Below are 16,716 nucleotides of genomic sequence, written 5' to 3' on the forward strand. Positions count from 1 at the left end.
ACAAAACGTCAAAATACTTCATTGTGTCAGTACAATCATTTGATTGTCATTTGACAAAACAAAAAACTAGAAAACTAGCAATTTCATAAAGGAATATTAGCATTATTAGATCATTCAAGCAATAAACTAGTAAATCTAACTAGAAAAACTAGCATTGGTTTCTCCCCTAGGTTTACCCTTTGAAAAATTGCCTGAAAAAGAACCATTTTCACCAAATTTTTCATGAGGAATCGATTTAGCGCCATAAAAAATCGATCCGAAGGCATATAGACCCTCTTAAATTGACTTTTAATTTATTACCGCGCTGGTTCCGAAATTCAAAAAAGGAAAAATTGCCAGGAGCAAAGTTGCTTATTTTTCAGTAAAAAATGATATGAGATTAGTTCGGAGAAAGTTCCTATCGAAATTACCAATCGCACCACCCTAATGTTGATCTCAAAATAAAATTTATAGATTTAACTTACGGTAAACAAAGAGTTAAAACAATAACAACATATCAATTCGATGTTATGTATTATTTCAAAATACAACTGGCGGTATTTAGACAATCAAATAACGCAATTTATATGACATTTATTATTGTGCAAGAATTAATATAATTTGTAATTATTTTGGAACACAAATAGAGCAGATATATGAAATATGAAAAAATATAATTGGTATGATATTAGAAACCAAAGTGCTGTTATGTTATTTGCATCCCAAAGTTGATGTGATTGAAGAATGAATGATTCATTCTTTAGAAACCGACAATGAATTGTTGTAATCTCATGAGACAAGGAAGTGGCATTGTCGACAATGGCAAGTGCAATTTAAACAAAACTGGTTCAAAATCATTGGTTCAAAATCACTTTCCATATGCAGCTATAGGTAAAAATAAGAACATGTCGTGTCTGATACATTCACCTGTATATAAAATATCTGACATTCGGACGACAGTACATTGACTACTAATAATGAGAATTTATTACTGTACTCTGTACTTGATAAAGTCCTTCAAAATTGTCATTTTATTCCCCACTCAAAAATTGTATTTATTTAATTTTGCTTGAAATTTTTTTATAAACATTTATATCTTAACTGAATTCACAGAACGAATATTTTGATAAAATGCATTAAATAAATTTCGTTTTCAAATGAACAAGCTCTTCCACATCTTAGGATAAGAGAATAAGATATAACGTTACTGAGCATTTTTGGACGTAATTTTGATTCAAGAGCATTTTCATTTACTATACAGAAAGATAATTTTCCAGTTTCTGCATTAGAGAGAAACAAAAAAAAACCAAATATTCAAATATCTATAACATAATAAACATGGAAATGAGCAAGTTTAATGCATACTATAGTTTTATTCGAAATGGAAATACGACTTACCAAATAATATTTTTTTTTTAAATATTTATTAAAATTGATATTGTAACTTGTTTAAATAAAAAGGAATTTTGTTTCTTAATGACTAATATATATCATCCACTCACAATACAATAACAGTCCATATTAATAAGATTTGAGTAAAGACTTCTCTTTCTCAATTTAACACGTGATACACATCTGTTTCGACAGGATTTTTATGACTTCAATATTAAGAAGAACTGATATCATGTATCACAAGACTTAGGTTCCACATCTTTTATGTGGTGAGATACATACCTATCAGTCTATGGCTCAAGGTTTAGCTATGAATAATATGATAACTGAACATGAAATTGTACATATTTGATCTTATTTCTCAAATCTTTTCGCTTTAAATCTCGACTCAAAAAGTTTCCGCTTTATAACATGATCATATGTATAAAGCAAAACCTACATAGTATGGTAAAACTTTAGTACGCTACGATGCCCTGGCACTCGAATTGCTATGCTTCAGTTTATATTTGTTTTTGAAGCTGATGATGGCACGGACAACTGTTCATTGTTGCCATTGTAATCTTCTTGTTGTTACCTTTCACAGATGCTTTTGACTTTTCGCGGGAGTGATGTACGCGTTCATTTTTAGTATATATACACCAAAGATTCGTGCGATGAACTTAGTCTATAAAAGTCTATAATAGCTGAAAACATCACTTAAAACTTCTGTAATATTTAATTTATTCGTTATTGAAAGGGCGATCTTTTATATTAAAATTTGTTATTTAAAAGTTTTTTTTATTCTTATTTGTCCAAAGAATTATTTTCAAGAAGAAAACTGAATTTCGTTTCGGAAATCGATTATTTTTAAAAAGTTAAATCAGTTTGAATTTCTGAGGTTTTGTTCTTAAAATCTAAAAATGAGAAAAATATTGGTGAGTAATAAATTGTTACTTGAAGAATAGTCTATTATTATTATTATTATTATCATTATTGTTCTTGATTAAAAATAGTGAGCAGCTTTTTTCTATACCTGCTCTTGTGTTTTGTGCTATGATAGATTGATTCAATGCCAATACCTAATACCTTAATGTTCGTTTTGGTTTCAATAACAAACTAACATTCGATAAATGCAATTCATCATTTCATTTGAAAAAGACGACTGAACTTTCAGTTCGTAGTCACCAATTTCATTAAAAACAAGAATTTCGACACTTTGTGACTCAATATTATACTATGTGATCCATTTAAAAAATGTTTGTATACGTGTATAAAGTTTTTTTCTCTTGAATTTTTATTTCCTAAATATTTATTGAAAAAGAATCAAAAGTACAATATAATACATCAATTAATTTTAATACGCGACGTACTCATCAATCTTTTATTTTATTTGGGAGACGTAATAATTCAAACTTTTTAGATCAATGAAGGTCATGCGTTTGGAAGTTATAACAGCATCGACAAAGTAAAATCTAACAAGCGCGTAATTGCTGGCAAACTACTTCACAATAACAGAATCGAAGAAGTAAAGACATGTTTCGCCCATTTTTTGCAGTTCACTTTAGAGCTATACTTGTATACAATGGTGCGCACACAATGTGTTACCATATGCTCTTTTGTGAATGCCTTTGAGGCATCTTGCTGATATTTGTTCAATTTTACATTACTGTTATTTTAATGTCACTTTTATTTGTTATTGTTTGCGCTGTGCTTTACACAGAATGTTGCCTCATTGGTGCTTGATTTAGTTTAAATTCATTGTAAATGTTCATTATTGCAAAACAGTTTGCATAAATAGACAAAAACCTCTCGTTTATGCACTGAATCAAATTATGTACAAAATATACGTTGCTTTTTGGTTTCTCAATATTATTTAATACTTTAGTCTGGAAGAGAACTTATTTTTATTGTTAAGGAAATTAAATATGACTGAATCCATATGATAGAATGGACTCATATGATTTCTATAGTAATTTTATAATTCACACAGTATATTCGCTCTCTTAAGATAAACATGACATAAGTGTAAATGCAAGTCATATAAACAGAAATATTTTAAATTTGGTACTTTTACATTTGACTATGACTTTTTTACATTTTCAAATGAATGAATCGGATTTTTCGTATTCAATAAAATCTTCATATCATTATCATCATTAAGCATTTATATATTTTGCAGTGTTTGCTGACATTTGTTGTTTACGTAACTGCTGACATTGGTATAACGGGGCAAAATCAATATTTACCACCAAACAAAGGCTACAATTATGAGCGACCCAATATCCCATTTGGATCTGCTCCAGCTCCACAAACAGTTAAGTAATTATAGAATAAGTTGGGAAATCAGTTTTAGTGATAACAGATAATTTTTATCTATATTTTCGGAAAATAAAACAGAACATTTGTAAAGGATACTTTTTACAAACTTATAGAAGATATCTTGTTAGTTAGTGAAAGAGTGCGGTGCGAAGACACAAAATTTTATACTGAACACTTGAAGAGCCATCGCAAAACCGACAGAAAATCAAAATTCAAATTCTATATCCTATGTTTCTGATCAAATGGAATCTTTTATTGAAGTTCCATCAAATACACATTCTGATCATTTAAATAAAATCATATGTTTTTTAAAACACACCAAAGCTATGCAAAATAGATTCAACTTTGTATTATTACTTTGAATAAGAGATAATGTATCTAATTACAGTCTATAATTTACAGGTAATACCACCAAGACCATTACCATCTCCCGGATACCTTCCTCCTAGTGGTCCATCTATCTCTACAGATCATGTATGACCTTATTTATAGTACTATAACTAACTGTAGTTCTATGCGAAAATTAATTTCTTGTCTTAATTTATCTGCATAGCATCACCATGAACCAGGAATGCCTTTTGATTTTGCTTATTCAGTGAGTGATTATCAATCTGCAAACCAACAATCACATAAAGCAACAAGCGACGGCGATATTACACGCGGAGAATACAGAGTGAATTTGCCTGATGGTCGCATTCAAGTTGTAAGGTACACAGTAATTAAAACAAAATTTAGTCAGAAAAATAATAATAATTAAATTTCTTTCAATATTTGTTTGTAACTGACAGATACACAGCAGACTGGAAAAATGGGTAAAATGAAATCTTTTTTTTAATTTCTAATATATGTTGATTAATTTCCATTATTTCTTTCTTCTATGTTTCTAATCTAGGTACAATGCTATGGTAAATTTAATATTTTTATTTCAACGATCATTTGGTGGTAAGGTGTAATAAATTTTGATTGTTTAAATAGGTAACATACGAACCAAGTTCAAGTCCATCTCAAGGTCTATATGGTGCACCTAGCAACAATGCTCCAAATCAAGGATATATTTATTAGGAAAAAGAACAGGACAAACATATATGTTTCATATTAATAAAGAAATAAACTGATAACGCAACTAAAAATTATGTTTGATTTTAATTTTTTTTTGATCAGAAAAGGAAATCTATATACCATTGATTCAATTTCAAATTACAAATAAACGTCATTTATTAATTAGGAGATCTTTAAACACCAAATTTTTGAAATGCTATAAACCTTATTGAATTGGTATACTTACACTCAATGTGAGTGAAAAATACAAAAAGCCATTGTATGAAAACAATTTTAATAACTCCTAAAAGTATGCAATGCTGTAATCGGGAACGAACAGATAATTTGGTAGAACTATGTAATAAATCAATTAGTAACAACATAAACTTTCATAGTTTTGAAAAAAAAAATGTTTTACCGAATTACCGAATGTCTGAAAAAAAAACATTAATAAGCAGCAGCAGCATAGTACACTTGTACCCAATTGAGCTTCTATACAGGGTGTCTCATAATATGGTGGTGATGAAAAATAGAAAATTTCTATCTGAGCAGAATTTTGAATTTTTTTGTTGGGGCCGAAGCGGGGTCGTTTTTCCCAAAAATTGTTCAAATCGATCAAAAGAAAATCAAAATAAAGTTCGAATATCTATCATTTTATTGTTGCAATGTGTTCTGGGGGTCTCCCTCTACAAGATAGACCAATTTATAATAATAAGATCGGTCGGAATGAAAGGAGGAAGGGCGGAGGTTATGAACATTCATCTTTTCCTTCATTTTTTTTTTTTTCAAAATTGCGACATGGGAATCACATCTCTTTGGTGCTCTATACCGAGCCTCCGAGAGTTTCATATAAACTCGCCTTGCAATAGCCAAATGACACCTACTGATTCAATCACGATTGGTATTCGCTTACTATTCAATAGGCATCACATGGCAAGTTTATATGAAACTCTCGGAGACCGGTATAAAGCACTCAAACAATGAAAAAAGTCCAGATCGTGATTTAGATGATATGGAATGCGATTTTTTTATTCTGATTTCACCAGGTGATACAGAAAATTGAGTAGTATTTGAGAATCGAAGAAAAAAAATGGCAAATACGAAATATGTACGGACGTACGACAATGTCATTTCAGCGGTCTTCCGTGTTTTTCATACAAGCTTCCCATATAGATGGTATAAAAAATCGCGAAAAATGAAAAAAATAATTAATATTTTTTTTTCTTCGATTCTCAAATACTACTCAATTTTCTGTATCACCTGGTGAAATCAGAATGAAAAAAATCGCATTCCATATCATCTAAATCACGATCTGGGCTTTTTTCACTGTTTGAGTGCTCTATACCGAGTCTCCGAGAGTTTCATATAAACTTGCCATGGGATACCTATTGAACAGATTTTTTTTCAGTTCTCATACATATAGTACATAAAATTATGATTGAAATGTCCAAAAAAAAAACTTTTTCTCAAACTGTCCCCCGAAAAAATTTCTATGAATAGGACTCAAAAAAAAGTTTACAATCGAAGTGTCCCTCAAATTTATTGCAAATGAAAATGGCACTTAGGAAAATTTACATGAATCTTTTTTGTAGGGACATTTTAGTTTGAAACAAATATTCGGGACACTTTAATTTGAAATAATTCTGCGGAACACTCCAGTTTGAAGTTCAAACCAAAATTTTGAACCAAAATTAAGTTTCATTATTATTCTTAACCATTCATATGGTCGGGGTCGAGCCCTTTTTTCTTCCTTTAAACAACGTAATGATGCCAGTTACCTAGTTTTGGACCAAAACCGGTCGGGGAACAACAATACGTTCAGATAGTGAGATTTGGGCCACCCTAATGGATATGACATTTGGATGTGATAGAAATTTATCCGATTTCCTAGGGTCTTTCGATTTTCTAGGGATTTACACCAAAATAGTAAAGAGCAAAAAAAACGTTTGTTAGAGAATTTTTAGTTTTCGGGCCACTATTGAGGAGTGAAAATTTCGAAAAACCCATTCCAACCCGTATGTTGGGGGTAAAAAATTTCCATCTGAGCAGAATTTTGATTTTTTCTCCAGGGCGTGAACCCCATTTTGCAAAACTTTATTCGATAAAAAAATAATGACGAGAGAAATTTTTTAGGACCCTTGCCTCTGCCCTCCAAGTCTCCCTAGCACTTGAAGGGGGTCGGGGGTAAAAAAAAACCAGTATATGATTTTTACCTGAAACCCAAAAATTCGGATTTGCCATGCAAAAATACGTTGCCTGTTTTTGTGCGGGCAAAGGGGGTTGATTCTCACCCCAACTGGGTATTTCTCCAAATCGTTCAAAATAAAATTAAAAATAAGTTCGAATATTTATCCTTGTATGGTTGCAATGTGTTGTAAGGATCTCTCCCTACAAGATAGAACAATTTTAGGGTCGGCCAGATTGCAAGGAGGTGGTCGGTTGGATTGCAGGGGTTATTAATCTCTCTTTAATCTTTCTCTTCTTAATTTTTTTTCGAAATCGTGACACGAAAGCCAAATTTTTTCTGGCTTCTATCGTGTTATTCGAGTCCGCCTCTACAAGATACAAAAGTTTTCAAAACATTTCATTAAGATCCAAGCCGGCCCGGAGCCGATCTTTGGCCGTACAGTCGATTTTTTCACATTTCGCGTGATATTTCGAGATTGAACTCGAATTTTGTTTACTCAGTCGTGTTCCTCGAGGCGGTATCTAGAAGGAAGAATAGTTTTTGAATAAATTTATTTTGATTTGGGCCGGCCCGAAGTCTATTATGTGGCTGCCAAGTTGAATAATATTCCGAAATACTATACAAAAAGTGAAAAAATCAACTTGGTGTCTCAGTAATCACTGGACACAGCCCTATCAAGCTATGATAGCCAATGCTATGGTCGTTACTAAAAATTCAAATTTGTTGACTATTGAAATTCATTAGTTAGTTTTCATTCTGGCATGCACATTGTTTAGCTTTAATTTGAACGATGAAACCCAAAAAAATTTGATTTTTTTCTACTTTGAGCGAAAAAAACAGTATGTCTGCACTTATCGACGACTGACGCTATACTGACTCAATATTTTCGGTGTTTGACAGTAGCCATGGATTAATTTATTTAAGGTGCATTTACAGAGAGATCACACGGTCGTATCGATTCGACGAACCATTATGAAGATAATGGTGGGTGCCCAACTTAGCCCCGGTCTCCCCTATATATAGCAAGTCGACTTTTCAACACACTAATGTGGTTTCGTAACTCGCGCGAACTGCCGTCCGCTGTGATGATTTTTTTTAGAAAATTGCATAAAACGGTGGCATAATCTCAACACTTTGAAGTCATTCCAACTTTTCACTAACTTATCAACAAAGATCAAGAAAGGCTCCTCAATGTGATTTTTAAATTTCAATCAAAACTTAACATGAAAATCTTAGACTTTATCGGTCTAATATACGCATTTCGATAAATTACACAAAAAATCTCAAAATAAATTAAGAATGTTTTTGGGGAAAGAAATTTTTTACTGAGAACATAGAACTGTGATATCACATTGAGTATAAATATAATAAATGAAAAAGCAGATGGAAATTGACACTCGAGAAAAAACATATGTTTGTATATATTTTCCCATAGATACAGTATCTTTAAGCAATTATGTTCAAATGGATTAAATTTCAATACCTGCATACAACACCTTTTATGCGCAGGTACAATTTGATTGAAAAATACAAAGAGAAGAAGTTGTACTATATATTTTCTTTTTGCGAAATAAACATACGATGTTCAAATTATAATCGGAATGAAGTCAAAGTGAATTCCAAATTTTCTCACGTGTTCCAATAAATATATGAATACCACTTGTTACTTATGAACTTATACCATTATAGTCGAACGATTATCGCATCATTCTTTTCATTTAAATTTTGGAAAAATTCGTAATATAGTCAGTACTAATGTTTTGTGTGTTTATTTACTACATTAATTTGTTCACAATATTTTCCGGGCTTACACCTCCCTCCCCTTGCCCAATGTATGATTGATAGATAACTTTGGCGTAAATAAAAAAGTTTATTTGAGTTTAAAACATCATAAGTATATTATGTAGATAAAATTGCGTAAAAGACATCATTTTGTATCATCATCATCATAACATCATGACGACATATCATAAACATAATGTCAAAAATGCCCTATTCTGTATCAGAATTTGATGCACAAAGTATGTGACATATTCTCACATTTTTTTGAATACATTAATTTAGGACGCTTCATCTTCCACATCATATACCAATACTTTGTACATTTCTACCAAATAAGTAGGAGTATAAACAACCTACAAACAAGAAGGAATGTTAATGATTTGAAAAAAAAAAATGCTATGCTTCATAGTACGCATCGGCGTTACTGGAATAGATTATGTTCTAATCATTAGTTTATGTGGAGAAAGATATCTCAAAAAACATATTGGAATTTTTTAATTCAAGTCTCAATTAATACGCTGCATTCCATTAATTTTTTTCTCTCTTTTCATTTCATGCCGTTGTTCACAAAGCACCTCAGATTTACCACAAATGAAACAATGTAACGAAGCCCGTTGAAATGCTTTGAGCATTTACTTGAACTTGAAAAAGTCAAAAGAGAACCGAAAGAATAGCGATATAGGATCAGGTAACATATTAGAAAATGTAGTTTTTTTCAAAGTGCCTGAAATGGTTTTGTCGTAAATTACAGATTGTTGGTCGGAACTGTTCTTATTGTTTAGAATGTAGCACATAAATATTTGTGTGGCGGTAGATTTGAAGAAAAATCTTGTTGAACTTGAAATTTAACAATGGAATGTCATCTTGGTGTTGGTGTTTTATTGAGTGCGTCGTTTTTGTAATTGAAAAAAAAAAATATACAGAATAACCTGTCAATAACGGAACCTGAAAATACTGCGAATTGCAGATAAAATTCTGCCCATGCTTTCGCCCATACACGCTTATCACCCAAAAGGAATGTGAATTTTGTGATTGGTTCAGGTTATATAAAAAATTGATCAGTATTTTAGACTTGAAAAAAATTATGATTATTTTTTCCTAAATTTTCACGATTTTTCACTATTTCATAAGAAGAAATGATTACTAGAGTGGGACGTTTTTCAATGTTTTTACAAATCAATACTGTCCCACTCCACATATGGTATACAGTGTAAAAATGGCTTTTGCGCCAGAGCTCTGAATTTTTTTTTGAAAAATTCGAATTTCTTCAACGCAATTTGAAAATTCACAAAATGTTGTCTTCGGGGGTTTTTTGGCACCTGAGATTTTTCAATTCGGTATAGATCGCTCTATCGTGTCTACCGCGTGAATGCAAGAAATGTGAGCCAGCACAAAATTTGCCGCCTGAATATCCAGCATTTCCAGCAGCTCAAATTTCATGCAGGAAAATCCTCCTCAAATTCATTGATCTAAATAATTTCCTAAATAAGGAATTGATGATAGAAGATTTGTAATTACAGTTGATCCTCAGAATGATATTTGTCATCAAAACTACGCAGATACGAAGTTAACTTGCAAGTACGTGATATCTTATGGAATCGAGATTTGAATGCAGACCGTATTATCCGATACAAAGGTATTGAAGTGTCGCTTGAGATAGTTTAAAGACAATAGATTTTTGTATAATACAATATTTTCGATTGTCTAAAACAATGCTTTCATTTTCAATTCATAGGCTGGTGTGATGTCATGAACTGGGATCTTCACGAAAATTTTGATCGCAACCGAAAACTATAAAGCCAGCTCAAACAAATAAAAAAAATTAACGTTTCAGGTTTGTGAAAATAACTTGTTAGTTTGAATGTTATGTGATTGTAATTTTCTTATCATATTTTATAGAATTGGTCTATCCAAAGTCAAGCTCTTTGGAGCGGGAGCTTAGGCTCGTGATCTGCAACTGCTAATTTGTAAGAATCATATTTCATTATTGAATTAGTTTGAAATAGTTTATTCATACATGAGAAATACCATTTTTTTATTTGCAGATATGGGAAACACCCTATGTAGATGTAGATGTAGGTAGAAAATTATGATTTTAATATTTAAAAACTTCTCTAATATGGTGGAATTAAATACATTGAACTATTGGCAATATTTGAATGAAAAAATAATATAGCAGGTGGGAGACAACAAATGTGAAGTCTTTTTGTAGAATAATATCACATAGATATGACGCAGCTGTTACGAAATAAGAAATCTTAGCGTATTGATAGTATGAACAGATGTGATGAACGGAAGTTCCATAATTGCATTGAGCACAAGCCACTTTTTTATTTTCATTTCCGTTCTATTGTATGGTATTTGAAGCAAAGCAAAATGGCAAGCGCCTTGGCTTAATAGCAATTGTCAAAATTCAGGATTTTCGTTTAAAGGAAAAGAATATTTTGTTTCTGGATAAATAATTAAACTTGTGAATGGTAAAGAAAAATCAGAGTCCATTTTGCTTTGTGTTTTTATCTTTTTAATTGAAATTGGAATTCTTAAAATTTTGGAATTGAATAAACAAAAAAAGATGTATAATATACTATAAATGAATTTTCAATATAGGATATTAACGAGTTAAAAATTACGTGAAATAGGCATTTTTGAAAAAGGAACAATTTTCTTGGTTCCTTTCAATTTCAGCAGTTTGGTCGTTTTACTTGTAAGCGTTCAAAGTATCTAATACAATATCTATAGCCATAATTGAATTTATCTATATTTCATCGTTTAAAGACGAAACGTGAACCAAACGTACCATCTTTTTGATATTTTATTTCACTAGACAAATATCTTCTTTTTGGTGGAATGAATAAGAATCGATTCATTGCCATTGAGAGAAAACCATTTTACAACGGTCAAATGTTATAGACAGAAGTCACGTCCTTATTTCAATTATGCATTTTGTATCTATTTTGAATGTCTTTATTTATTTATTAGAATCACGTAGTAATGACGCCGACTTCACCATTCAGAATTCACAGTAGTATTATCAAGTAGAATTTACCCATGAAAAGGAAGCGTCTTAAGAACATTTATCAAAAATACAAGACATGGCCAGACAGAGTAAATATGTTATTTATAACGTATCCTAACAAATTGATACACTTGATGGTGCGAAAATGATGACTTCAATCATTTGCTTTCGGTGATTGTTGTTTTGTCATTTGATTTTTAAAATAATTATTATAAAAAATTGTATAACAATCATTTTGAGTACATGAAAATATGATGTGTACTGGTGGCATTTCCGAATTAATTTTTTTCCATCGATGTTTGTGTGGTTTTAAACGAGAAAACAGTTTTATAACAAATTTGCCAACTGTTTACCTGTTTAATCTTCGAATGTATTTTTCATAATCTGAATAAACTCATGAGCGAAAAAAGTGATGAAAGAGATTCTATAAACAGAAGCCATACTTCAGAACTGAAGTGAGCATGGGAATGTGGGAATATTTAATGTTCCATACATCCTGTTCATTTGGCATGTGCGTCAACTTTCTGAGTGCAAGAGAATAGCGGGAAAGCACAACCGGATATTGAACAATAGGTTTTAATATATTTTTACTCTTGAATGCTATGTAAAAGATAAAAATAAAATGCAGAGATTCTAACGACATGCCTATTCGTATATTAACATCCACGCATGAAAAATGCATCAATACCAACAAGTGTATTTTTTATGAACTGAATTGTGTTGGCGTCGTTAACGTCGAATGAATTTCAAACATATGTTTGAAATTCAAAACTACAAAATGTGTGTTCAGTATTCTTTGGTTTCATTTTATGTTCCGATTTCAAAGCTATTTTTCGTTTCCTCTCTTTCCAGATTTTTTTTTTTTTTTTCAATATTGCTGTTTACATTTTAAGTAGCATAGTGATAGAAGAAAAAGAGAATATAGGAAAAAGAAAAAACGCATAGAAAGAGAGAGGGAGAGCGACACGAAATGTTTTCATGACATAGATGTTCGAAAACCTTTTTTATAGTCCCCACTCTACATGAATGCATTCGTTCACAGCATTTTTCTCATTTATGTGTAGTTTTAGGCTTCACACATATTCAGAAAGTACTTTATGCCTTTTGTACATATCTCAACTTATGTATGTGTACGTCGTGTTGTCTTCAAATATTTTTATTCAGCTTTATGTATCATCCTATAGGCTGATATATGGTTTCATTTCATTATTACGTACATTTCAATGCGTATAAATGAAGTCAACATTTGAAATGTGTGCAACTCTCACTACAACTACAGACTGTGGATTCGTATCAAGTTACTGGAAGAACCGTACAGTCATTTAGTAATGAAGTTTTGAATATGAAACATTCTTCATGTTAGTGCTCTTGATTTTTTCACTCAAAATAAGCTGAAATTGTAAAAAAATTACTTTAAAACGAACCAAAAAATTATTTTGTGGCAGACAATTTCAATTTAATTCAGAGGTCAAGATTTTATAATTTCTTTCCAGTTGTAAATGATTTTATAAAGTCCAATAATAAATGAGTGTTATATTTCGATTTTTAACTTATACCATAAAAAAATGTGTGCATCAGTGCTATAAATAACGTTCGAATTCGTTATAAATATATTGAAAATGATCATTTGACATAGTGTGATTGCAATAAATAGGTCATTTTGTGCACGCACTAGAAATAAACTGATCACCAATCATTGGCCAAATCTTCAGTGTATAAATTCAATATAAAAAATAGTAAGTGTCAATATCATACTTTTGTTATCCAGCTTGTCGAAAAATGTGTGGCAAACAGTTTATATTAAAGTGGAAAATTGCATGTGTCATATGAGTTCCCACGGATTAAATTTATACAGTTCGATGGTCATTTGAATGGGATTTTCCCACATTTTCATGGTTGCGGTTATCGATGTCATCACGTGGTTTAGTATTAAACGATGCAAAATGTGGTTTAATGTAATGAAATATACACCAGTCAAAGTATGGATGCATCGTTTATGAGAAAAAAGAAAACCTGCATAACAAGATATTAAAAAGATCGAGTTCATTGAAAAATGCGTGCAAAAAATCTATGCCTTCTTTAATTATTTCTTCAGTGCATTTACATGCAGTTGCCAAGTGGAATAAATGAGCAACTCGTATGACAAGAACGCGGAAAAAACTATAGAGTCAATTTTTGTTTAAAAATATTTTTGGGGTACAATATTTGAACGAAAGCCGAGCAGGTTTAAGTGCTATTAGTGCAGAAATAAATCAATATACATGAGCAATTTTTTCTCGTGTATAGTGTGCGTTTTATAGACCACCAACCAAATACCCCAACAAAACGATTGTCACATATAATAAAATTTCATCTGTTGCCACATTAGAATCATCCTTTAATTTACATTTCACGGCTACATATAGAATAAAGTATTTGAAAATCTTCACTAACTAGTTATATTTTCATTTAAATAAAAGATGTTAAAGCACGTACAAATATCACCACATCGAAGCCGATCTGATTCAGTATCGTTGCGTTCGGTAACATCATGCACGTCATCATTATGCGGCAGCCCGGAGCTATTGGAGCCATCAATCGATTTACTGCGTTCATCTCGTGCATCAAGCTACTGTAGCCTTGATGAAAATAATCCGCAGGTAATTTTAAATTATATATTTTATAGTTAAACACAAAATTGTTATAATATTATTTCTAACAAAAATGCCTCAAATAAATAAAATTCTTGCATATTTCATAATGGATTTCCCATCAATTCGACACATTACAAAATTGACATTTGAATTTATTTGAATTGCAAAACTTGCACGTTATTGCTACTATCGGCAATAAAATTACATTTGAAACAAATATATTGATTACTAATGCATTGTAAAATTGTACTCCAAAAGAGCAATGAAAGTAAAATGTTATCCCTTTACGTTATTTGAAACAAGTTGGAATATATTGATGTAATTTATAATTTAATTTTATTCTTTCGCTCGAATTGTTATAGCATTTCAAATTGTTGTCTCTCTTGGCAACTCTTGGTCACATGGCATTCTCTTCCTTTTATGCGCTTTGATGTTCCAAGCTTGAATTGTATGTCGAACCGGATGAGCTCATAATGTATTCATTTCATCCTTTCTGTGTATCTTTTAATGGCGATGTCAATTCATTAGTTTGTTGGGAGGAAATCATAATCCAATCAGCTCAACGAATTATTTCCGGTGTTAAGTATTTTTTTTGTTTTAAAAACAACATCCGTTAGTTCTTTAAATTCCAATAATAATTTTGGACCTACTTTTTTATTTTAACTAACATCTGTCTTTTTCCATTTTCCACAAATCTTATACATATGGTTTAAGCAGCCATTTAGCGCATATGGCTGGTTGACTCTTGGTAAGACGTTGTATTTATAAAAAAAAGGAAAACTAAATGACTTGCATCATTTACAAAGTGCACAACTGAAAGGATGTTTAATGTAAAGTGTCTAGTACGTTCTTGTTTTCACTATTTATTTCACATTTTCCAAGAATATTTGATCATCTGAAACAACAGATGAACTAATATTTTACGTTCTTATAGTCCAATAGATGCTTATAAATGTATATTATATCACAAATTATATGTCACAGTCTTTGATCACATGATTTTGGCTCATGAATCACTTCATTCTACACAGTTTTTAGGCCGCAATTCTCTTTATGCAAATAATAATATCAGATTGATATGATATGAATACAAAAGAAACAATTTGAACACGTTGACAGTGGAAAATTGAACAAAATAGAGGAAAAATAGAGACTGAATATTTGTTCAAATATACCCTTAGAAAGATTATGTTGTTGTTGTAAAAAGGGATATAGCAGTATTATTTGAAGCAAAATCAGAGCTATTTTTTCGCCGCAATGATTCATATACATGTTTAGCTGTTTTCAGTGTTTTTACGTCTACCCACTAAACAATTGTTGGGGCAAATTCATCCATTATCGGGCCCGGGTATATATTGATGGTCGAATGCGGGGTTGCAGTTGTTTGTTGTTTCAGTCGAATTTAACGTCACAATGGAATGAAAAAAAGAGGCAAAAAGAGTTATACATGAAATTTCCTATGAATTGAAATCAATATATTAATTTAAATAAAGCTTTAAAATCGACCCTTTAGAGATTTACCCAATCATTCTATCATTAACTGTGCGCTACACTCGTACAAATCAAAGCCTCAATATACAAGCTTTGGTAATAACTATTTTATAGCTAATATAGCCACAAATAGTTTTACGTGAATAGTTAGTGAGGGAAGTTTTACGTATAAATTGTGAAGTTGACTTCGTCATGAGCTAGTTTTACCAGTATTTTTGAAAAAGTAAAAAATACAACAACAAAAACATTGCTAGACCAATGTTGGATGTCCAGTCAAAGTAGAATTGAACGATTTAATGCGTATTTGCTATAGCATATATGCATAATCGTATATTCTCTTGCGCCCCTGAAAATTATATGTGCACGGAAAAAACCAATTAAAAGACATATTCTTATTCAATGGATGTGACGCGGTTGTAAATCATATAAAAACATGCACACATTCATTTTCGTTTTTTAATTGGTTACACAGAAACAAGTATTCGAGTACGCTTACTCGCACTTGCGGTGTTAGTAGAGGCTTTACCCCTCAAAATGAGTTACGCACTCTATTTAACTCTATTTTTGGTGTTAGTTTCATCGAAGTAAACGCATCACAGTGAAAAAAGAGATACATGTTTGTAATACATATGTACGTTGCCGCATGCGTTCAACGAGTTATGTTTCGTTGCGTGCATATGAGTCTGTGTATACGCTAACGAATATGATAGCTAAGTGTATCGTCACATACGTTCGATGAAACTAACATCAAAAATAGAGTAAAATAGAGTGCGTAACTCATTTTGTGGGGTAAAGTCTCTACTAACACCGCAAGTGCGAGTAAGCGTACTCGAATACTTGTTTCTGTGTAACTACACACACGGGAATAATGTATAGATTATTAGTATAAATGATTTTTT

At 31.3% G+C, this 16,716-nt stretch overlaps 2 protein-coding genes across 6 annotated transcripts in view; both read left to right on the forward strand.

Moving 5' to 3' along the window:
* Nucleotides 1-1,987: 1,987 nt before the first annotated feature.
* Nucleotides 1,988-4,788, forward strand: LOC116346384 (cuticle protein 7-like). 2 transcript variants are annotated; one of them, XM_031776406.1, is made up of 8 exons: nt 1,988-2,078; nt 2,169-2,285; nt 3,530-3,664; nt 4,072-4,143; nt 4,223-4,377; nt 4,458-4,481; nt 4,562-4,574; nt 4,645-4,788. In XM_031776406.1, exons 2-8 carry the CDS (start codon nt 2,271-2,273, stop codon nt 4,729-4,731), a joined length of 501 nt encoding a protein of 166 aa, XP_031632266.1. In that variant the 5' UTR covers nt 1,988-2,078; nt 2,169-2,270; the 3' UTR covers nt 4,732-4,788. The 2 variants fall into 2 exon arrangements, with proteins under 2 accessions (XP_031632266.1, XP_031632265.1); XM_031776405.1 differs by lacking the exon at nt 1,988-2,078 and having other exon boundaries at nt 2,095-2,285.
* Nucleotides 4,789-12,931: 8,143 nt separating this feature from the next.
* LOC116346408 overlaps nt 12,932-16,716 on the forward strand; it is a 14,033-nt gene continuing 10,248 nt past the window's right edge. The window contains exons 1-2 of one of the 4 annotated variants that reach the window (XM_031776440.1): nt 12,932-13,429; nt 14,153-14,332. In XM_031776440.1, the coding sequence (XP_031632300.1) occupies nt 14,153-14,332 (180 nt within the window). In that variant the 5' untranslated portion in view covers nt 12,932-13,429. Of the gene's footprint in view, nt 13,430-13,481; nt 14,333-14,688; nt 14,905-15,132; nt 15,169-16,716 lie in introns of those variants that run through there. The other 3 variants (XM_031776442.1, XM_031776441.1, XM_031776443.1) reach the window with 3 other exon arrangements.

This window comes from Contarinia nasturtii, unplaced genomic scaffold (assembly GCF_009176525.2).
Source record: "Contarinia nasturtii isolate CC-2019 unplaced genomic scaffold, AAFC_CNas_1.1 Cnas_scaffold_1500, whole genome shotgun sequence".
Lineage (NCBI taxonomy): Eukaryota > Metazoa > Arthropoda > Insecta > Diptera > Cecidomyiidae > Contarinia > Contarinia nasturtii.

Coding starts and splice junctions, on each gene's coding strand:
- LOC116346384 (XM_031776406.1), top strand. Junction 3,665..4,071: donor CTGCTCCAGCTCCACAAACA/GTTAAGTAATTA, acceptor TATAATTTACAG/GTAATACCACCAAGACCATT. Junction 4,378..4,457: donor GGTCGCATTCAAGTTGTAAG/GTACACAGTAAT, acceptor TGTAACTGACAG/ATACACAGCAGACTGGAAAA.